A 23694-nucleotide genomic window follows, 5' to 3' on the forward strand; every position below is an offset into this window, starting at 1 on the left:
TACGCCTGGACAGCGCCTGGCACAACCCAGCCCCCATCTCAGTTGGGGGCTCCAGCTGCTACTGTTCTTCCACAAAGAAAATTCTGCTGGGGGGTGGGGGGGGGAATTGCTGTATCAACACAAGTGCTTCGAGCTGCCATGGTCCATGGGACGTCCTCACCTTGGGTCCTGGATAGTTCGGGTCACCCCAGCTGGGGTGAGTAGCTCCAGGGGAAATGCTCGGTGGAGGTGCTCGTCTGAGGAGAGAGCGGCAGGCAGTCTGTGTGTCTGAGAGAGGCGAGGAGGAATGTGTGTTGTGTGCACCAGGCACAATGGGGCCCTGGTCTCAGCTGCTGTACTACGGCAAACACACAGCGATTGTCCTCCTTCCCCAAACAGGCAAGGCAGGTTCCCGTGAGGGACCCCGTCTCTCCACACCACGTATGGGGGTCTGTTGTCTTGGTGCTGAGTGGGCACTGGGGCTGCGTAAGCGCTTGACCCGCCTTGAGCGCGGGCTGAGACGGTGGGGGGGAGCGGGGGGAGTAGATCTGGGCATGATCCCACTTGCAAAGACAGTGCTAGGCCCGTGCCAGGGCTGCAGCGTCGCTGATCCCACAGACGGCTGGCTCGAAGCCAGAAGAACGCTGCGTTCGCGCGACTGGCTCTGCAGAATTGGCAGCAGCCGGTGGGAGCTGAACGCTTTGTGCCAAGCCAGCTCTGATAGCAATTGCAACACCCCGTGCTGCTTAAGAGAGCCCCTGTCACGGAGCTGGGTCCCTGAGCCCTGCTGATGGAAAGGGTGTAGCAGGGGACAGCATGAACGGGCTGCCTTGACCCACTGTGCCCAGATCAACCTCTTCATTGGGCCCCCCAGTGCTATAGCAATGGTGCACCTCAGAATCGATAGTGACGGGAACCTCCCGGCACCCCTGGGAGAAAGTAAAGTATTACAGGCCTGAGACCCAGAGAGGTTATGGCCCAGGTTCTCCAAAGGAGTTGGGTCCCTAGCTCCCAGTGAGTTCAATGGAACTCAGCTGTCCCAATAGCTTGGAGGATAGGAGCCCAAGGTCAGAGTCTACGGCAGGCCAAGGACTTGAATGCAGAGCCCTGATCTCTAGCCTTCTGCCTCAGCTCCAGCCCCCATCTTCACAGCCGCTCCCGTGTCTTGCCCCTGGCCTGCCCCCTCACGGTGCTAATGCCTCCCCGCTGAATGCGACACTGACAGGAAACTGCAAAGTGCGGGTCTCGCTGTGGGGGTCCCCTGGCATGGGAACGTGCGGCCCAAACATGCCTCTCTGGGTGCAGCCCCTGCGTCAGTGGCTGGAGGTTGCCACGGCGTGAAGGAAGAAAATATTAGTGCAGCAGCTGCTGAGGCGGGGACTGAGCCGCGCTAGGTTGTTAATGACATAAAAATGTCTCTGTCTCTATCTAAAAGAAGAACAGAGCTTCTGACTGACACGGCTGGAGCCCTGCAGACTCACCGTGCCCATCACCAGTTCTTGGTGAGTGAAGGAGTCTGTCTCCCTCCTGATGATAAAACGGAGGAAGGGAAAAGGGTTTCATCCCACCAGCTTCCCTGGCTGTGCCACAGAGTTGTTAAGGCAAATCAGCAGTAAAGGGAAATGTGAGCAGAGATCCAAGTCTTTTTTCATCAGCCTTTGGAGAGACGCAGAGAATTTGATCCTGCCATCCCATATGCGTGGCACATCGCTGCGTATCTGGGAGAATCAGCTGCTGTGCCAAGAGACAGTTAGATGTGAGTTGCATGGCCCAGTGCCCATTCAAGGCACAGATTTGCAACGGAGGTGTTGTCTTCCCCACACATCTGTGTTGTGGCTTCTTTCTGGGACTAGACCCCAGCAGCAGACTCTTTCTAGGCTGGCCAACGTGTGACCTCGTCTACATAGGAAAGTTACACCGGTTTGAATTTACATTGGTTGTTAAAGTGATCTAGCTAAATATGGAATCAACAATATTTAATAGGAACTTTACTAGGCAGCAGGTTTAGAACAAACAAAGGCAGGATTTCTTCACACAATGCACAGTTAACCTGTTTAACTCTTTGCCACAGGATGTTTTGAAGGCCAAAATTATAACAGGGTTAAAAAAAGAACAAGATAAGTTCATGGAGGACAGGCCCATCAATGGCTATTAGCCAGGAGGGGCAGGGATGGTGTCTCTAGCCTCTGTTTGCCAGAAGCTGGGAATGGGCGACAAGGGATGCATCACTCGATAATTACCCTGTTCTGTTCATTCCCTCTGGGGCACCTGCCATTGCCCACTGTTGGAAGACAGGATACTGGGCTAGATGGACCCTTGCTCTTACCCAGTGTGGCCGCTCTTACATTCTTATGTAACATTGAATTTCATCTGCTGTTTTGTTGTCTAGTTACCTGGTTGAGTGAGATTCCTTTGTTACTCTCTGCAGTCTGCTTTGAACTTAACTATCTTGAGCATAGGCATTGACTTCCTCTCTACCCGGGAGGTGCTTGATACCTCCCACCTCCACCCCAGGCCTGCCCCCACTCCACCCCTTCCTCTAAGGCCCCACATCACCTCTTCCTGCCCCTACCCTGCCTCTTTCCACCCCCTCCCCTGAGCGCACCCTCTCCCTGCTCTTCTCTCCCCCTCACCCCGCAGCTAGGGTTGCCAATTTTGATTGGATGTATTCCTGGAGGTTTCATCACATAGCAGTCTTTAATTAAAGGTTAATCTTTAATTCCTGGGGACTCCAGGACAATCCTGGAGGGTTGACAACCCTACCACCAGCACCTCTTGCAAGGTACAGAATAGCTGATTGGCAGGTGGGAGGCGCTGGAGGGGAAGTTGATCAGCAGGGAGGTGGGGGGTGCTTGGCTGCCAGTGGGCGTTAAGCGCACACTAATTTTTTTTTGTCATGGGCACCTATGATCTTGAGTAGTTTTGTGTTGTCTGCAAACCTCACTGTTTACTCCTTTTTCCAGATCATTTGTGAATATGTTTAATAGCTCGGTCCCAGCACAGAGCCCTGTGGGACCCCGCTATTTACCTTTCTCCACTGTGAGAACTGACCATTAATTCCTACCCTTCGCTTCCTGTCTTTTAACCAGTTACTGATCCAGGAGAGGAACCTTCCCTCTTATCCCAGGGCACCTTACTTTGCTTACGAGCAAACTCAAAGGCTTTCTGAAAGTCCAAGTGCATTATATCAGTGGGATCACCCTTGCTCACATGCTTGTTGGCACTCTCAAAGAATTCTAATAGATGGTGAGGCTTGATTTCCCTGTACAAAAGTCATGTTGACTATTCCCTAACATATTGTGTTCATTTATGTGTCTAATAATCCTGTTCTTTGCTATACTGTCAGACAATTTGACAGGTACTGAAAGTCAGCTTGCTGGACAGTAATTGCCAGGATCACCTCTGGGGGCATTTTTAAAAACTAGGTGTCACATTAGCTATCCTCCACTCATCTGGGACAGAGGCTGATTTAAGCTATACATTATGTTCCTTCAGAACTCTTGGGTGAATCCCATCTGGTCCTGGTGATTTATTACAGTTTAATTTATCAAATTCTTCCAAAATCACCTCTGCTGACACCTCAATCTGGGACAGTTCCTCAGATTTGTCTCCTAAAAAGAATGGCTTGGGTATGGGAATCTCCTGCACATTCTTTGCTGTGAAGACTGATGCAATGAATTTATTTAGTTTCTCTGAAAGGCCTTATCTTCCTTGAGTGCTCCCTTAGCACCCTGGTCGTCTAGTGGCCCCAGAGATTGTTTAGCAGGCTTCCTGCTTCTGCTGTACTTAACGATATTTTGCTGCTAGTTTTGGTGTCTTTTGCTAATCGATCTTCAAAGTCTTTCTTGGCCTGTCTAATGATACATTTACACTTGACTGGCCAGAGTTTCTGCTCCTTTCTATTTTCCTCCGTAGGATCCGACATGCATTTTTTAAAGGGTGTCTTTTTGCCTCTTAATATCCTCTTTTTCTCTATTGTTTAGCCATGGTGGTGGTTTTTGGTTTTTTAAGGTCCTCTTACCCTTTTTTAATGTATTGATTTTTTTTTTAATTGGGGGCATACATTTTAGTTTGAACTTCTATTATGCTTTTTAAAAATAGTTTCCATGCAGTTTGTAGGCATTTCACCTTTGTGACTGTTCCTTTTAATTTCCATTTAACTGGCTTCCTCATTTTTGTGTAGTTCCCTTTTTGAAGTTAAATGCTACTGCAATGCGTTTCTTTGGTATTTCCGCCCCTCCTGCACGGATGTTAAATTAAATTACGATATGGTTGCTGTTACAAAGTGATTCAGCTATATTCCCCACTTGGATCAGATCCTGTGCTCCATTTAGGACTAAATCAATATTGCCTTCCCCCTTGTGGGTTCCAGGACTAATTCCTCCGAGAAGCAGTTATTGATCGTGTCTAGAAATTTTATCTCTGCATCCTGTCCTGAGATGACACTCAACCAGTCAAAATGGGTCTACTTGAAGTCCCCCATTATTACTGAGTCTTCTGTTTTTGTTTCCTCTCTAATCTCCCTGCGCATGTCACAGTCATGGTCATGCTTCTTTAATACCTGTTATATCAATATCCTTAGTGAATACCTGGCACTCAAGTTCACCCAGCTTAGTGTTTAGACTTCTGTTTGCAGTGCTGTTGTAGCCATGTTGGTCTCAGGATAGTAGAGAGACAAGCTGGGGGAGGTGATTTTTAAAGGATGCGTTTTTGCCTTAACAGCTTCTGTTACTGTTATGTAGCCAAGGTGGCATTTCTTTGGTCCTGTTACTGTTTGTGGGTTTTAATTAGGGTACATTTAGTTTGAGCCTCTATTATGCTGTTTTGAAATGGTTTCTCTGCATGTGACGGTTCCTTTTTAATATTGCTTCACCAACAGAAGTTGGTCCATTAAAAGATATGACCCAACCTACCTTGTCTCTCTATTTAGACTTCTAGCATTTGTCATAAGCACTTATAACATTTGTCAATGTTTAGTTGTGATGTCCTTGAATGGGGCTCGCTCCCTTTCATTTGACTGTTCCTCTTGAGTTGCTTCCTGTACTTTGTCAGCTTCCTCTTTGCTAGGACACAGATTATCCCCTTTAATAAATCCTCCCCTAAGGGGTGTTTCTGTCTGAGCCATGTGCTCTTCTGCACCTGTTGGCTTTCCCTCGGCCCTCAGTTTATAAACTCCTCTGTGCTAGCTCTCTGGTTCCATTTTGGTTTGGGAGCCCATCCTTCCTGTATAGGCTCCTCCTTTCCCAAAAGGTTCCCTAGTTCCTACTAAGTCTAAAACCCTCCTCCCTACACCATCGTCTCATTCACGCACTGAGACCCAGCAGTTCTGCCTGGCCCCGTGCATGGAACTGGAAGTATTTCAGAGAGTGCTACTGTGGAGGTCCTGGACTTTAATCTCCTACCTGACAGCCTAAATTTGACCTCCGGGTCCTCTCTGTCTCTGGTACCAACATGTACCATGATCACCGGTGCCTCCTCTGAACTGTACATAACTCTGTCTAGATATCTCAAGGTCCGTAACCTTCGCACCGGGCAGGCAGGCCTTTCTGTCAGGGCTAATGGCTAGACAACCCATCAAATAAGGCTTTATTAAAATACTGCACAGTTCCTTACTGAGGTATTTATCTGTGGCTGGGCTGCTGTCTCTTCTCCAGGAGTATCATTCGTCATACCACACTCACTCTGCTATGCCAGCATCTCAGTGACTAGCTTATTAATGAAACCCAAGTTATTGATGAAATACAGGAGTGAGAGAGTGAATTATTCATACATAGAGCATAAGAGAATGGATCTGAGTTCTCGTGTTTAAAAAAAAATCCAGCGATGTCTGAAATATTCTCTGTAAAATGAAAAAAAGATAGAATGTTCAAGTGAGTAAAAACCAAAACGTGTCCCTTCGCCCGATGTCAGAGCACAAGGCCACGGAGTCTAGAGGTGGATCTATTGCACCCGAGCTCTCGGCTCAAGTCTCGTGAAAATCCCGACATGTGTCTCAGTGCGTCTGTGGCCCTTGTCTCCATCGTGTCTGAGTGCTCGGGACTCGTGCCTGGATTTCTAGCCTCCCAGCACTTCTGCGAGGTAGAGCAGTGCTCTGCTCCCCATTGTCCAGGTGGGGAATGAGACCTGGGGAAGCTCAAGGACTTGCCCAAGTTCACGTCAAGGAGAGTTTTGTGATTGATTTCAGTGAAGCCGGGATTTCACCCTAGTCTCTATTAACAAACTCAGCTTACTTTGTGGCAACTACATGAAGGATGAAATGGTTAACGGGATTCTAAGGCCTCTTATGACTGAAGTCAGACTTGGATATTGATTCTAAAATTCCTGGCTGAGAGCTCAGGCTGTACAACATGTGCCCAGAACAAATACCAGTGAAGGAGGTTTCTCCATGGCCAGGCTGGTGAGTGCTAAAGCAATGTATGTTCCTTTGAGTGCAATACATACAGTTCAGTTCTGCAGGGGGACCCTCTTCGTCCAGTGTTGGAAACTGAATTGCCTTCCACCCTAACACAGGGATGAACTTGCTGCTGAGATGGCTCCATGTTCCAGCAGTGACGCTCTTCAGAGTGTGCAGAAAGCTGAGTGGTCCAGTTCTCATCTCAGACGCACAGAATCCCTTGTTTGGGAAGAAACCCTATAGGGCTTGCACATGAATGGGATTTTAGACATAGGAAACAATAATGCAACATGTGCCTGAGATGGGAATCTGGTACTTAACAGACCTTTGCAGTTTCTAGGGCATTTATGGGAGTTGAAGAATCTGTCACAGGTATTTGTGTGCTCCCCATTGCTAGAGTATTCGTGCACCTCACAATCTTGAATATATTTATCCTCAGAATGCCCCGTGACATAGGGAAGTGCTTTTAGCCCCATTGTACAGATGGGGAACTAAGGCACAGAGAGGCTAAGTGGCTGGCCCAAGGTTTCTCTCTCACAGTCTGTGACAGAGCAGGGATCTGAGCACCAGACCAGCACTGTAACCACTGGATAATCTTCCTTTCTGGAATATTAATGCAAATGCAAACCTATGGGCCCAAGCTTGCAAACACACTTTACTCCCCGACCTTGTCATGCTGCAGCCAAGCTATGCACGTGTGTACAGGTCTCTAGAATCTGACCCTATAGTAGAACCCCACGTCCCAGAACAGTGACCTCTCTCCTGGCTTTTCACTAGAAACCATACCGTTTTCAGGCATCTAGAACTTAGCTGGGACAGCTGATTCTTGTGTCAGGGTCTGAGCTGAGAAATGGATTTACATTCAGTCCATTTCATCTTTTTTATTTTCTTGGTTAGTGGAAACCAAACTGGTATTTTTTCTTTCCTTCTTTCTTTGATTTCAGAGGCAAGTCTGGGAATTCTCCATCCAGAAACTAGCTTTGATGTTTGAAATGCATGTTTGCAAGGTGCCAGCTCCCATGTGCAGTAGAGCTTTGAGGTTGGATTTGTCTTTCCATTTAAAACAAATGACCTATTAACATTAACAAAAGCACCTGGGCTAACAGCAATTTCTGGACACTGTGCTACTGACCCGATCATACAACTTTTTTGTGGCCTTGACCCAGGTTCAGTGATGTCCTTCCCCGTTTACCCTCCCCGCCACCCTACTTGCATAGAACAGTGTGAAGTGTTATGAGCAAAGCAAAATCAAAACAGCAAATTTTGCTGGGATGTTCAAAGGGGCCCAATTCCCATGGGACTGTCAATGGCCATTTAGGGCCCTTTGAAACCTCCCAGCCTTAGTTCTCAGCACTTTGAGATCTGCAGCCATCCTTCTCTCCTGCAGGAGCAAACTCTATAATGTAACTCTAGGCCTGGCAGATGTTGTGTGTCCCACATGCACTGGCCTTGGGGAAATGTTCCTCATTCCCATGGATCGTAGTTGGCAGGGGAGGGGCTTTAGTGTGGGAAAGGGAATCGGCTGTTACAGGCAGAACAGACAGATTGAGAAGCTCAGGTCAGACCCCCTCCCCACGTCCCATGATTCTACTATGTAGGCAATTAATTAACAGGCTGCACTAGTTATGTTTTATTTGCATTCAGTTTTTTTTTCCCCTGAAAGGAAATATGTTAATAGAAGCCACAGGAGTCTGTCGACACTGAGCTCTGTCAAGCCATAGGGATATTAACACTTGTTAGCCACGCATGAGGCTTGGAGCTAATTTTCAGTTGTCTCTTTACCAGCCTTCCTCTGAGTCATACTTACTACACCTGGGGTCAGACACAGAATCATAGAATATCAGGGTTGTAAGAGACCTCAGGAGGTCATCTAGTCCAACCCCCTACTCAAAGCAGGACCAATCCCCCAACTAAATCATCCTAGCCAGGACTTTGTCAATCCTGACCTTAAAAACCTCTTAAGGATGAAGATTCCACCACCTCCCTACGTAACCCGTTCCAGTGCTTCACTACCCTCCTTGTGAAATAGTGTTTCCTAATATCCAACCTAAACCTCTCCCACTGCAACTTGAGATCATTGCTCCTTGTTCTGTCATCTGCCACCACTGAAAACAGCCGAGCTCCATCCTCTTTGGAACCCCCCTTCAGGTAGTTGAAGACTGCTGTCAAATCCCCCCTCACTCTTCTCTTCTGCAGACTAGTTCCTTCAGCCTCTCCTCATAAGTCATGTGCCCAGCCCCTTAATCATTTTTAAAAGGAGCAAAGAGTCCTATGGCACCTTATAGACTAACAGATGTATTGGAGCATGAGCTTTTGTGGGTGAATACCCACTTGGTTGGATGCATGTAGTGGAAATTTCCAGGGGCAGGTATATATATGCAAGCAAGAAGCAGGCTAGAGATAACAAGGTTAGTTCAATCAGGGAGGATGAGGCCCTCTTCCAGCTTCTTGCTTGCGCATATATATATATATATACACACACACCTGCCCCTGGAAATTTCCACTACATGCATCCGACGAAGTGGGTATTCACGCACCCATCACAGACCTTCTTTAAAGTCTCACCCTTCTGTTCATTCAGTGCCCCACCAGGGCCTAAAATCACAGCTGCCTATTAATCAATAACCCCGCGCATGTGCAGAGCCAGATCATTTGAAAACATGCCCACATGCTCCCCAATCCATTTTGCTCTCTTACAGAGCCCCCCAATTACCTACACCCCACTCAATCTCCCTCTTCATTCTGCTCTCAGCCCACAAAGCCCCATGACATTGTCCCTATGTAGAGCTCCCCAATTAACCTCCCATTAATACAGCCCCATCCCCCAATCTCCCTATGTCCCTCCCAGACCTGTTTACAGAGTGTGCTGCTGTTCTAACACCCTGACCCTGGCTGCTACTCCTCCACTGCCAAAGGGAGCAGCAGATCTAGTTGTTCACTGGGTGCTGGGAGGGGGAAGCCCCCAGGGCAGGACCCTCTGCGGCCAGGGTGGGGCCAGCTAGGAGAGTTGAAGACCAGGGTGAAGACAGCAGTAGCCACTGCACTTTAGGGATCTAGCTCTGATTGGCTGCCTTCCCCATGAGGTGGGATAATGGGGAAAGGCAACCAATCAGATGGGGATTTCTCTGTAAGCGGTGGGTTTTGTGACAGACCTTTGGAAAAGGTCTGAAAACCCGTTGACTAGGCAGGGCTAGTCCAGTTGCCAGCTGTAGTGTTTTGTGGAAGCAGGTCCCTCCACGCATGCTCCATGGTAACGCTCTTCGTTAGCAAACTGCCCTGCCCACTTCACAGCCACAGCAGCCCCAGCTCTAGACTAAATGTGAGTACATATCACACACACAGCCTACATCTTTCAAAAGTTTCTTTCAAATTTTTCCATTAAACTTTGTGTTTGATTGAAAAACAAATTTCAAAATGGGGTTTTTAGAATTTGTAAAGTTTCGTTTCGGTGGGGAAACACTTTCACCATTTCTCTTTCAACATTTGTCTTTCCCACTGGAAAAAAGGAGAGTGGGGGTGGAGAAGTGGGAGGGGAAAAAGTAGAGTCCCATCTTCCCCCCACGCCTCCGCAAACACACACACAGACACATTGAAACAAAATTCTTAATTCCAGTTATTTTTGTCCAAAAACTAAACAAATTCAACCAAAGTGGAAAAAAAATTCATTTTGGCCAAAAGGGCATTTTCCATTAGGGGGGAAAAATCCCAAAATGGAGAATTTTCAAGGTGCTCCGCACTCCCCCACTGGGAGAAGCACTGGAATTCCCAGGGTACAATGCAGTGGCCTTAAAGGAACAAGTCATTAATGAGTGTGGGCCGCAGTGGTGACGACAGACTGGAGTATGAGTGGCCACGCAGGGGGCAGAGTTACGATGCTAGTGGGCCTGAGCACGGGAGCACAGAGACTAGATTCTGATGTGCTACCGGTGGCACCGAGTGTATGACTGCACATTGGCAGTGGTAGAGTCTGAGTATAATCATAGTTCATGTACCCCATCCATTGGGGAGGGAAGGATGTGTCTGCACTGCAATCAGACTCCCGTGGCTGGCCAGTGACAGCTGGCTTGGGCTTGGGCTAAGGGGCTGTTTAATTGCAGTGTAGACATTCCAGTTGCAGCCCACTTTGCAGGGTCCTAGAGCCCACGCTCCACCCCAAACCTGAACGGCTATGCCCTGAGTCAGCGAGTGTGGGCCAGCTGGTGATTTTTTTAACGGCACTGTCTACACACCCTGAGAAGGGTGGAACAGCCTCTCCCCTTACCCTAACGCTGCGTTCACATCCTGTATTCACGTACTCAGAGATTTAAAGCTCAGAATGGACATCGTCTAGTTCGAGTCTAACACAGGCGATAGACTTTTAACCAATTACCTCTGTATTTTTACCAGGTTCCTAGCATTGGTATGGAAGCAATTAACCATTTCTTCTCTCCACATCCTTTGCCAGCCTTGGGTCAGTACGTCCCCGGAGTTTGTACCATATTTGCCCCTCCTCCCACCTTGTGTTAGTTTAATGCCTTCATGGCTGCTCCAGTTAGGCTCCAGCCCAGAAGATTAGCCCTTGTACCTGGGAGCTGGAGGTGGGTCTGTTTGTACAACCCCTGCTCCCCCTGGAACACGCCCCACGTTCCACAAAACCAAAACTTTCCTCTTCATGCCCGTTGCACGGTCAACGATTCATCTCCAGCATGTTCTGCCTTCTCTCACTCCTGGTGCTGGAAGGACCTCAGTGAAGATCAGGGGCTTTCCTTTTTTCAGCTCCCTACCGCGATCCCCAAAGTCTTCAATAAGTTCCCCATGATTCGGTGTGTTTGGTTCCAGTGTGAATGAGCACTGGTGGAGGCTTGCCAGTCAGTGTCAGAACCCCTGGGGATACAGCGACGCTTCGTAAAAGCATCTGTGTCTGTTTGTACAGCTGGACTGGACAAATGAGTTCATTTTTTACAATACATTCTCTCCATGAAGATGCATGCATGCACCTTCCATTCATAGTAGCAGGAACTGGACATGCATCTGGGGACAGAACCCCTTGCCCTTGTCTGTGTTCATGGTGAAACAAGAAAAGTGCTGATAAAACTGTGGAGTCATTAGCAGGAATAAAACCTGTGTCCTGGGTAATAAAAACAGTCTGGGGGAAACCCTGGCCTCATTAAGCCCATGAGGAAACTTCCCTTGACTTCAGTGGGGCTAAGATTTCACCCAACATGTATTAAGAGGTGACTCCCCCCAAGGAGTCAGTGTTATTCATAGAGTAAGAGATTCAGCCGGGTGTTGTACTGATGAAATAGGGAGAGTTTGGGACAGCAAAAAAAATCCACTGTCCAGTCCATGGCCAGAGCACATGGCTGCCTCCAACACCAGAGCTGAAACAGCAGCTGCATTCCCTACCTGTCCCTTGGTAGCACGTTGCTCTCCATTACTCTCATGTTATGCCGATGACGCCGGAAGAGGGAGGTCCGAGGTGAAGTGACTAGCCTGGAGGAAGGGGAATGTCTTGGGGCTTTGACAGGGATTCAGTGTTATTCAAGGGAACAGCAGTAAGTTCTGTTATCCCTAATTGGGCGGGCCAGTCCCAAAATGTAGACATCTCGGTCCCGGGCTGAATGGCTCCAGGACAGCATTTGTCCCGGATTCCCTGTGGCACCGCTCTGCCTCTGTCTGAGGCTCTGTGTGGCACCAACCTCTTCCCAGAGGGGGGGCTGAGGTGAGCCTTAGCACCCCCATGCCATCAGGCCCCACAGCCTGCTTGTCCTCTTCCCCCCGTGGCCCTGCCCCTGGCCTGGCCAGAAGCCGGAGACAAGCAGTAGTAAGAGTTGCCTCGGGAGCCCAGAGTCCCAGACCCTCCCCCTGCCCTGGTCAGCACAGCCCAGGGACAGCGACACAGGCCGGGGGCTGTTCTGGGGCCCCCTAGCTCCAGCAGAGAGCCCAGGGCTCCCCACAATGGCCCAGGCTCCCTGGGCAGCTCTTCCCACGTCTCAGCTCTGGCTTCTGGCCTGGCCAGGGGATGGGGCCACAGGGGAAAAAGAGGAGCAGGAGGTGGGACCATGGCGGGGGGGGGGGGGTCCTGCGTGTGGCCCTTTTTGCATTTTGGCAAGGTGATTATCCTGTCTGTGCTATAAAAATACGCCTCAAGTTACCAGGGAGGTTCTACTCCTAGGTGCTCGCAGACGATGTCGCCTTTGGCAGGGGAGGAGTAATTAAATCATTAACCAGAGTCTTTTCTTTCTTTCTTTCTTCCACTTGCTATTCCAGAGCGACTACTCGAGTGACACAGAGAGTGAAGACAATTTCCTCATGATGCCCCCAAGGGATCATCTCGGCCTCAGCGTATTCTCCATGCTCTGCTGCTTTTGGCCGCTGGGAATTGCTGCCTTTTATTTGTCACACGAGGTAATGTAAAAATCTCTCCTGCTAACTCAGAACACGGCAGCCCAGCACTTGGATGAACCCATTGTGATGTGGAAGGAGGCAACTGGGCATGTGTTTTTGGGTTACACACGCACGATGTGGGTAGCTAGAAGCAGAGAGCGGTTCCGAGTGTAGATAACCCACTGGGGAGTGTGTGTTCCAGGTCTCCTTCTGTGGAACTGCACATCTCGATGGTGGCATGTACCTAGATGTTTTCCTTTGCACTGAATGCAGATGCTATGAAAGTCCTTAGCTCTGATTCTTGCGGTCCAATCCTATGTTGTTTCATAGTTGAGAGGGTCAGCAATTTTCTATTGGAAAATTATCCTTTTTGGAAAAATTCAATTTTGCATGGGAAAAATTTAAATTTTGCTGAAAAATTTCCATCCCGCCTCCCCAGGCTCTGTCAGTTTCATTTTCTGTCCAGGGAAAAAGTGACATTCCAGCCAGGCAGAGGGAAAGCTGAAAAATTCCATTTTGGGTCTTTCCAAAACGGATTTTTTTTTCTGGGAATCCCTTCCTGTGACCCATTTTGCTTTTTTGACTTTTCAGCCCTATTCGGGATAGACAAATTTTCAAAACCATGACATTTTTCTCAGAAAGGATTTCCCTTTTCCAGCCACGCTATGACTAATATTCACTGAACGTCTCTACATCTCCCTCCAGTGCGTCTTCAGAAAGCCTGAAGTCGCAGAGCAGAGGGTAATGTAACTTACAGGACTGGAATCACGCTGGTGGACTAATCAGTCATTATAGTGAAGTGTGCTGCCAACACTAGGCAAAAATATAAGAGAAATGGAGCGGCACATTGGAGCATGTTATCTGTGTGCCTCGCAGCCCTGAAATCACTCGCATTCTAGTCCAGCTTTGTAATCTCCTGGCTCTAAAGTTCGCCAGTATTGGGTTCCTGTCATGTCTGTATGTATCAGGTACCTCTGAGGCCCTTAAGGTCAAAGGAACCTAAAAATGAGGTTTATTGTGTAGTGCCTAGAGCAGCGGTCCTCAAACTTCTTTCTTCACGGACCACTTGAAAATTGCTGAGGGTCTTGGCAGGCAACTTAACGATTTTTCCAAATGTCATTTGTACCATTTGCTAACTATTGTGAAGTGCTTTGGATAAAAGCGCTATATAAAAAAAATACTAATTAATGTTTTTTTGTTTTACAAATAAAAGCCCACAACTCATATCTGAATATCAGTAGTCTTACCTTTCCAATGTGATGGATGTGCCTCTCCCCTGCTGTGGCAGCCCCCAAACGGGGCTCGGAAGGAGGGTGGGGTCTCTCCCCCACCGCAGCAGCCCCCAAACTGGGGCTGGGAAGGAGCGGGGGTCTCTCCCCCACCACAGGAGCCACAGAGCTGGGGCTGGGAAGGAGGGGGGTCTCTCCCCGGCAGCCGCAGCCCTGGAACTGGGGAAAGTTGCCTCTTTCTCGGGCCACCACAGCCCTGCATATCCCAAATTCCCCTCACCCCCTCTTCTCACTCCACTGCCCCCTCCCACCTACCCCTATTCCCTCCAAGGCCACCACCTCACCTTACATGTGTATCTTCTCCAGAGTCCTGGCACCTAATTAGCAGAGTCACGCCTGTGCAGCTCCGCTACTTGGGTGGTGGGTCCTTCATTCTCTTGTGTGCGGCCACCCAGGTGCACAGCTTAGAGGGAACTATTCGTGCACTCCCTGAATGGAGCTCTCGGACCACTGGTCATCCATGGACCACAGTTTGAGAACCTCTGCCCTAGAAGATGCTTAAATTAAAATCTGTAGAAGTTAGGGTTTGAGCTGAAGTGTAGAGGAATATGGGAAATTGAAGTTGCTAGTGAGAGAAAAGTTAGAGATAAGTTGGAGACAGAGTGTTTTGGGCAAGTCAGAGTTGGCAAGCACATGACCTGGGGTTGTGTTTTGGTTTGTTACGGTTTTGGTTATAACCGGTTTGAGCAAGATTTTTCATTAGTGTGTTTGTGAATTGTGACTGTTTTATTACAATGCTGTCTCTATATTGAGAGCATGGGAAGGACATTGAGGCAGATGTTAATTTAAATCATGGGTAAAGAAAAGAGCCAACAGGAAGGTGATGGAACTCTCAGATTGGTAAAGGACAGTTTAACGCTAATTCGTATTATAATGGCATCTAAAAGGAGTGATTTTGCTGAATTGTGGGAGCGCGCCAATTAACATCCCAGGGTCCGGGATGAGCCGGCTGTGGCTGATCACCCATTGATATACATTTAACCTTTGAGTGTCAGGATAATAGTAGCATTTATGTAAGCCGTTTGCCTAACAAATCATTGTTTCTTTTTAATAACATTGGATTGTATCATTCCAAGTGTCGCCTCGCAGGCCTCTACTAAATCAACTGTCTATAACTGACCTACAGGCTCAAACCCAAAAAACTAAAGTTGGGTTTTGTTGAACAAGGTAATATTGGGAACACTTCAACATAAAGGTTACAAAAGGTTACAGTAGGAGGGAAGAGATATGAAACTACTTTATTTTAAATGTATCAATCACTGGACATTTGATCTTAGCTGCCTCCAAACTGCAAAGAAGATTAAGACTGATTCAGTAGAGAATTTTTTCCTTGTTTGAGGGGTATTGATTGCTCCAGGCTTGCGTCAGGGGAATTTTCAGGAGAAAGCTGAAAGTGGAGATTGCATACCTGGTGTAGGAACATAGTATCTGGGTGCCCAGTAAGTCCTCTGCCCTCCAGCCAAAGCTGTTAGTGGACAAGATTCAGCACAATAAGAAATGTTTTCCTACCATAGAGAACTGCCCCATGGTGGTGCATTTGGGATCCGGCTTTGTGGCCATAACCCTAATTTTACTCTGGGTAGGTTACTGCAATACTGTTACTCCAGTAAGACTGAAAACTACTAACTCCTTTTATCCAGGCAATGGACTTACTGCCGGTTCTGTTAAATGTGAAATATCCCCACTGTTCATGTACTGGTACAGTTTTGATTATAAATGCACCCAGAGGGAGGTTATTTAAATGCATGATTTCCATACTATGGGTGAGCATAAGAATGGCCACACTGGGTCAGACCAAAGGTTCATCCAGCCCACTGTCCTGTCTGCTGACAGTGGCCAATGCCAGGTGCCCCAGAGGGAATGAATAGAACAGAGAATCATCAAGTGATCCATCCCATCGCCCATTCTCAACTTCTGGCAAACAGAGGCTAGGGACACCATCCCTGCCCATCCTGGCTAATAGCCATTGATGGACCTATCCTCCATGAATTTATCTAGTTCTTTTTTGAACCCTGTTATAGTCTTGGCCTTCACAACATCCCCTGGCAAAGAGTTCCACAGGTTGACTGTGTGTTGTGTGAAGAACTGCTTCCTTTTGTTTGTTTTAAACCTGCTGCCTATTCATTTCATTTGGTGACCCCTAGTTCTTGTGTTATGAGAAGGCACAAATATCACTACCTCATTTACTTTCTCCACACCAGTCATGATTTTATAGACCTCTATCATATCCCCCCTTAGTTGTCTCTTTTCCAAGCTGAAAAGTCCCAGTCTTAATAATCTCTCCTCATATGGCAGTCGTTCCATACCCCTAATAATTTTTGTTGCCCTTTTTTGAATCTTTTCCAGTTCCAATATATCTTTTTTATAGATATGGGGTGACCACATCTGCACACAGTATTCAAGATGTGGGCATATCATGAATTTATATAGAGGCAACATGATATTTTTCTGTCTTATTATCTATCCCTTTCTTAATGATTCCCAACGTTCTGTCAATGCACATTGAGTGGACATTTTCAGAGAACTATCCACAATGACTCCAAGATCTCTTTCTCGAGTGGTAACAGCTAATTTAGACCCCATCATTTTATATGTATAGTTAGGATTATGTTTTCCAGTGTGCATCACTTTGCATTTATCAGCATTGAATTTCATCTGCCATTTTGTTGTCTAGTCACCCAGTTTTGAGAGATCCTTTTGTAGCTCTTCGCCAGCTGCCTGGGACTTAACTATCTTGAGTAGTTTTGTATCATCTGCAAATTTTGCCACCTCACTGTTTACCTCTTTTTCCAGATCATTTATGAATATGTTGAGTAGGACTGGTCCCAGTACAGACCCCTGGGGGACACCTCTATTAACCTTTCTCCATTCTGAAAACTGACCATTTATTCCTACCCTTTGTTTACTACCTGTTAACCAGTTACTGATCCATGAGAGAACCTTCCCTCTTATCTCATGACTGCTTACTTTGCTTAAGAGCTTTTGGTGAGGGACCTTGTGAAAGGCTTTCTGAAAAATCTAAGTACACCATATCCACTGGATCCCCCTTGTCCTTGTGGTTGTTGACTCCCTCAAAGAATTCTAGTCGATTGGTGAGGTATGATTTCCTTTTACAAAAAACATGTTGACTTTTTCCCCAACAAATTATGTTCATCTACATGTCTGACCATTTTCTATAGTTTCAACTAGTTTGGCCAGTACTGAAGTCAGGCTTACCGGCCTGTAATTGCCAGGGTCACCTCTGGAGCCCTTTTTAAAATTGTTGCCCCATTAGCTATTCTCCAGTCATTTGGTACAGAAACTGATTTAAATTATAGGTTACAGACTACAGTTCTGCAATTTCACATTTGAGTTCCTTCAGAACTCTTGGGTGAATTCCATCTGATCCTGGTGACTTATTACTGTTTAGTTTATCAATTTATTCCAAAATCTCCTCTGCTGACACCTCAATCTGGGACAGTTCATCAGATTTGTCACCTAAAAAGAATGGCTCAGGTTTGGGAATCTGCCTCATATCCTCAGCCATGATGCAAATAATTCATTTAGTTTCTCCGCAATGGCCTTATTGTCTCTGAGTGCTCCTTTAGCATCTTGATCATCTAGTGGCCCCACTGGTTGTTTAGCAGGCTTTCTGCTTCTGATGTACTTAAAAAAAAATTGCTATTACTTTTTGAATTTTTGCTATTATTATTTTTTTTACTATTACTAAGTGATCAGCAAGCAGCAGCCTGTTGCAGAAGAGAAGAGCCCACTTACCATTACAATTACCTGGCTCCATCAAATTTCAGAGGGCCTGCTGGGAAAAAAGGTCCTACCAGAAGGCATCCTTGCAATTCAGATAGATTAATAAAGGCTTGATTGTCAGAAAGGAAGGTACAGTGTGTTGTGTATTACCTCTAGGGCAGGATGACAAGCATTTGTGGGGAGAGGGTCAACAGTTGGTTTTTTAATTTAAATATATTGTGAAATGTTAGTATTATTAAACTCCCTTTTTAAATGTAAAATGTATTTTTAAAAGTTGTTCCCCCCACCACCAAGAAAAGAAAAATGGTCTGAATGGTCATTGAGAGATTTTAGGTTTTGTGAATTAAAAATTCGGAGAATGTTTTCCCTAAATTATTCTGAAGAAAAACCATTTTAGAAAAACTTTGAGTCTTTTGGGGTGGCGATTTGTGTGTGTGTGTGTGTGTGTGCGCGCGCGGGAGGGTAATATCTCTTATTGGACCAGCTTCTGTAGGTGAGAGAGACACTGTTTGAGTTACACAGCGCTCTGCTTCAAGTCTGGGAAAGGTACTCCAAGTATCACGTTAAATCCCAGATGGAACAGATTGTTTAGCATACATCGTTAACACAGATTGCAGGATGTTACCTCACCCGTCTTGTGTCTCGCAAATTCTAAGGATCCATTCTAGGTGAAGTGGCCTGAGACAATCCTAGTCATAGGTCAAAAAAGGGAGGTTAGTGGGTTGCAGATTGTTGTAATAAGCAATAAATCCAGTGTCTTTATGAAAACTGTGATTTTTAATGGCTAGTAAGGTTATGAATTTAAGCTCCCAGGCCCGTCTCTTGAAAGCATCATGCAGGTTTCCTTTGAGGATGAGGACTGATAGGTCAGACATAGAGCGATCGCTTTGTGAAGAGCGTTCACACGTCGGTGATGTGGTGGTTTTGTCTTTTATCACTTTCCTGTGTGAGTTCATTGGCGAGTGCAGTGATTGTCTGGTTTCCCCCACAGAGTCATTATTGGGGCATTTAGTGCACTGGATGAGGTACAGCACAGGTTGTGACAGGCTTCTGTAGGATCCATGGATCTTGAAAGGTGTGTTGTGGGAGGCATTGATCATTTCAGCAGGCGGAGATCTGTCTGCAGGGTTTGGATCTGTTGTTCTGGCAGCGTCTGGTGCTGCCTTGAGTTGGTGGGTCCGGGTCTGTGGAAGGGGAGAGTGCATTGTGGAACGGGCAACCCAAATACCCCAAGAGAACCACGCACCCCTAGTTGCACCTGCCATCCCATACTGGAATCCATACAGGGTATCATCAAATAGCTACAACCCATACTCGATGGGGACCCCCCTGCTGAAAGAAATCTTTCCTGAACCCCCTCTTCTGGCCCCATTTTACAGACAGGAAGACTGAGGCACAGGATGCTGAAGTGGCTTGTCCACAGCCACCCAGCAGGCCAGTGGCAAAGCCAGGACTAGAACCCAGGTCAACTGAGTCCCAGTCCAGTGCTCTATCCTTTAGACTTCACTGTCCGATCACGTCATGTGACATATCACACCTGACATATAAGTAAACAATTGAAGGCAGAGTCAAGGCAGGTAGTTTGCAACCAGGCTTGCTGAGATTTGTGTTCCTGGACAATTCTGCAAATACTCGTGTGCAGCAAACAAAAGGCTAAATTCATCAGACGACTTGTTTGCAACAAATACCATCATAGGAACAGCTCTGGTTCTGTCCCATGCAGAAAAGGGGATGAGACTAGGGACGTGGGAGTGTTGGCTTAAATTTTCAAAAGTGATTTGTGACTTTTCAGTGTCTCTATTTTTAGTTACACAAATTGAAACACCTTAAAAAGGGGAATGGCTTTCACGAAGAGCTGAGCACCCGCCCTCTGAAAATATGGCCCCTTTGTGGGGGTCTCAGGTTGGGTCCCCAAACTCCCTCATCGCTTTGAAAATGCAAACCAACGTTTCAGCTCAAGGTTAAGTGCCACACTGGGACAGCGAGGAGAGGCCTGTGTTGCCATTGCCTGTGCAGTATCTATTCTGTGGATGCTTTATCCTCTCCATCCTTTCAGTCTGACATCTTATGTAAGCATTAAATTCATGTTCCAGTAAAATAGTGTGATAGCGTCAGAAAAAGAGCAAGAGTAGGCGCTTTGAAGTGTCCCTCCTGAGAACTCCAAAAAGGAGCCTTTTCTTTGTCCTTGCAACAAAGCAATATTTTAGAAGGCTTAAGCTTTAAACAGCTTTGCAAAAGAATGACTGCGACAAACCCCTTTGTTCTGGGATCGAGTCAAAATTAGAAGCATTTCTTCAGTCTCCTCACACAAAGCTCTTGTGAGAAAGGTGCTATTCAAAGACAGGAAGGTCCATGGCAGAAATCTTCACAGTTCAGCTTTGTGCAGGTCTCCAGGTCCAGCAGTCCAAGGCTGCACTTCCATCCGTTCTGCCTCAGACCCCACTTCCCCAGGAGAATTGGTACTTGCAGTGTTGTGATTTAGAAACCCCTCCTGTCAAGGCTTTCCAGGCTCCATGCAAAAGACACAATGATATCTTGGTTCCTTTTAAACTGGTTAAATATTAATAGTTCGTTAATATTGCTTCTATTTCATTCATATTATTTCTGTATTTACATTGGCCTAAATCTTGACGTCCATACTCAAAATCACTCAGGGACGCTCCCAATGGGCCAGATCCTCAGCTGGTATAAATTGCCACTTCAGTGGAGTTGCACCAATTTACACCATCTGAGGATTTGGTTCATTGACTTCAGTAACAGTTTGCTTGAGTACTAACCTCAGCATTTGCCACGCATTGCACGTGTATGTGCTTAAGGTTGCCAAGTCGAGCACTCAGCAGTTAGGAAATGCCAGTATTAAGGTTGCCCATGTAACCTTAATTTGGCCCCTTTCTGTGTATTTGTCCCCTTCTGTGTATGTGGTAGGATAGGCTTTAATTACACAATCCCATACTGTTTTTTTCCCGGGCCCCAAACTCATTCAGTGATTTGGTAGCTGTTTAATATCTCCCTTTAACATCTTCATCCAAAGTATAGCTGCAAGCCTTATTTCCTGTCCAGAATACTGAATTATTCACATCCTCCCAGGTGGGGCTCTCTCCAGTGTGGCTGAGGGCCAGATCCACAAAGGGGACTCAGACACAGCGTAGCAACACCGAACGTTTAGGTGCCCCGCCACCAAATGGAAGCCACTACTCTGAGTTATGCGTCCAGGCTCCCTGGACAATGCTTGCGGGGAGAGAGGTGCCGTGAGACCCACAAAAGCCAGCATTTCAAGCGGGGAGCTGCCTAAGCTAGCCAATAGGAAATGCCAAGGAGAGAGGTGTGGCCTAAGCCCCACCTCTTAAGTGACTAGGGTAGCTAAATCCGAGACACTTCCTTCCATTCAGGATTCACAGCCTGGAGTCTGGCACCGAAGCCTTTTCTCATACAAAACCAGGGTGCCAGAGGTGCCCTTATAGGCTTTCGCCTAGTGGTTGGACTCTCATCCAGGCTATGGAAGACTCATGTTTGATTCCTGCTCTGGCTAGAGAGCAGGGTCCTGAATGTGGCTCTCCTTTCTTCCCAGGCGAGTGCACTACCCACTGGGCTATAAAATCCTTCTGTCTCTGGCCTAATGTCTATTGAACACAGCGGAATTGATCCAGCAGGAAAGACCGAGAAAGCCCCACACCCAAGTACCCTGTGCCCCAGTGGCTCCCCCAGCATTGTTTTGTACAGGGCCTGATCCTGTGGGCTGCGACTGAGAACTCCGATCTGATCGGCTCCCACGGGCAGAATAAGCAGGGGAACAGCTTGGCTGAGGCTACCTCAAGTCGAGGCAGCTCGACCAGCTCTGCCTGCAGAGTGTCTCCAGCTTGAGAGAGCATCAGGCTTGCGCTCAGAGCTTGGGGAGTGACGCCATTGAGGTGCTCTCCTGGCTCGGCCTTCGGCTGTTACGTGACACTCTAATTCACATCTTGTTTCTCAAGTGCATCATGCAATTTGTTTCTGAAGCTGTAGGCTCACGTGTACAATCTTCCAGCACCTTGTGCTCCTCTGCATGACGGTGGTTTTCCTTTCTCCCACCCTTTGTCTGCCTAGTTTATTTAGACTGTGAGCTGTTTGGCATAGGGGCTGTCTCTTACTGTGCTGGATGTATGGATCCCAGTGCAGTGGATCCTGAGCTCGACTGGGGCCCAAGCCCACCTGGCCTGAGAGCATTGAGTCAGTTTCTGACCTGCCCCGGAGCCTTCTTGCTGAACCTGAATACTGCCTGCTGCCCCCAGGGTCGGCTCTCCTCCTCCTGCTGCGGGGTTGGAATGGTGGGAGCTGCATGCACAGCTCCTGCCAGCCACCAGCCGCTGCTACTCTGTGCCTGCTGCGGAGCGAGAGTCGCGGCTGCTGCATGGCACACTCACTCCACGACACGCACCGCACAGAGAAGTAGTAGTGGCTGGCAGGTGCTGGGCTTCCGGCCCTCTCCCGGCACCAATCCCGTGCGCAGGAAGAGGAGACAGAGCCAACCCAGTGTTTTCCCACCTGACTGGACACTCTGACCCTTGGGTTGGGTCTGGCTGCAGAGCTCTATTCTGTGCACGGGATTTTCCTCTCACTCAAAGTAGATTCATAGATTCTAGGGTCAGAAGGGACCAATGTAATCATCTAGTCTGACCCCCTGCACAAAGCAGGCCACAAAACCCTACCCATCCACTTCTATAACAAACCCCTAACCTATGTCCGAGTTATTGAAGTCCTCAAATTGTGGTTTGAAGACCTCAAGCTGCAGAGAATCCACCAGCAAGCGACCCGTGCCCCACGCTGCAGGGGAAGGCGAAAAACCTCCAGGGCCTCTACCAATCTGCCCTGGAGGAAAATTCCCTCCCGACCCCAAATATGGCGATCAGCTAATCCCTGAGCATGTAGTGGAAATCCAGCTTGTCTGGCCACCTTGTTCTCCCCCAGATCAATAGGATTCTGCCCACTGGAAGACTCTCTGAAATGTGGGGATTGATCAGCTGCACGGCCCCAGGACTCTTCAGGCCCGAGTGTGATACTAGAGCAGCAGATGTGAAAATAAGCCACAGGAAATGAACTCGACCATGAGGCAGAGCAATCCTTCCCCTGTGGCAGTGACGTTGGGGGATTTGCCTTCCCCTGCGGCACGGAGAGTGGGTCACTTGCCAGGATTATTTGGGTGTGTCTCAATTATTGCCCTGCCATTGCGGGAGCCTCAGGCACTGGTGAACCTGAGTCCTGCCTGTTCTCTGCCAGTGGCACATCTCCTGTGGGCTGTGATACTTTGGTCTGATTTTGGTTTGTCGGGTGCTGGGTGGTGCCGATGGCCTATGGTATACTGGAGGTCTGACTAGATGATCTGCTGCTCCCTTCTGGCCTGGCAGTCTATGACTCTAGGACTTGACTGGAGTAAATTGCCCATGCAAGTTTGCTCTGAGGAGGTTCGTAAGAAGTGGGACATCTGTGGTGTTCTGCCTACCAGCAGCACTGCAGAGCCAGAGGACACGGAGAGAATTCCACAGCCAATTCCTGCAACAGGTGGTGGTTGCCCAGAACACCGATCCTGCCAACATCCCTGTTCTCAGGTGGTCACTGGTCAGACATCCCATTTGACTGACACTCCTCCAGAAGCACAACACACCCAACCGTTCATGCCGGTCATAGACTCGGAGTATAGACAAGACAGCTTGCTACAGTGGGTTGGCATCCCTGGCTAATCTCCTCTCAACATTCTCATATAATCTGCTGCGCCTTAAGGCAAACAAACGAGACTCCACAACAAAGCATCCAGTGTGCGCCGCAGAAGTGCTTGAAAGCAGATCGGGTAGACGATTCCTTAACAATCATTCCCTTACCAAGGAGGAATGAAGGCCAGATTATACACATACAGATTTCACTGAAGAAATGTTTTCCCTCCAGCAAGGT

At 47.6% G+C, this 23694-nt stretch overlaps 1 protein-coding gene across 10 annotated transcripts in view; it reads left to right on the plus strand.

Annotated features, from left to right (window-relative positions):
- Positions 1–23694, plus strand: part of SYNDIG1 (synapse differentiation inducing 1) — a 123947-nt gene that overhangs the window by 24401 nt on the left and 75852 nt on the right. For 7 of the 10 annotated variants that reach the window (XM_030558243.1, XM_030558242.1, XM_030558240.1 and 4 more), the window contains 3 exons: positions 7318–7412; positions 10760–10823; positions 12623–12760. In XM_030558243.1, the coding sequence (XP_030414103.1) occupies positions 7318–7412; positions 10760–10823; positions 12623–12760 (297 nt within the window). The remainder of the gene's footprint in view (positions 1–7317; positions 7413–10759; positions 10824–12622; positions 12761–23694) is intronic. The other 3 variants (XM_030558247.1, XM_030558248.1, XM_030558246.1) reach the window with 2 other exon arrangements.

Source organism: Gopherus evgoodei, chromosome 3 (genome assembly GCF_007399415.2).
Source record: "Gopherus evgoodei ecotype Sinaloan lineage chromosome 3, rGopEvg1_v1.p, whole genome shotgun sequence".
NCBI lineage: Eukaryota > Metazoa > Chordata > Testudines > Testudinidae > Gopherus > Gopherus evgoodei.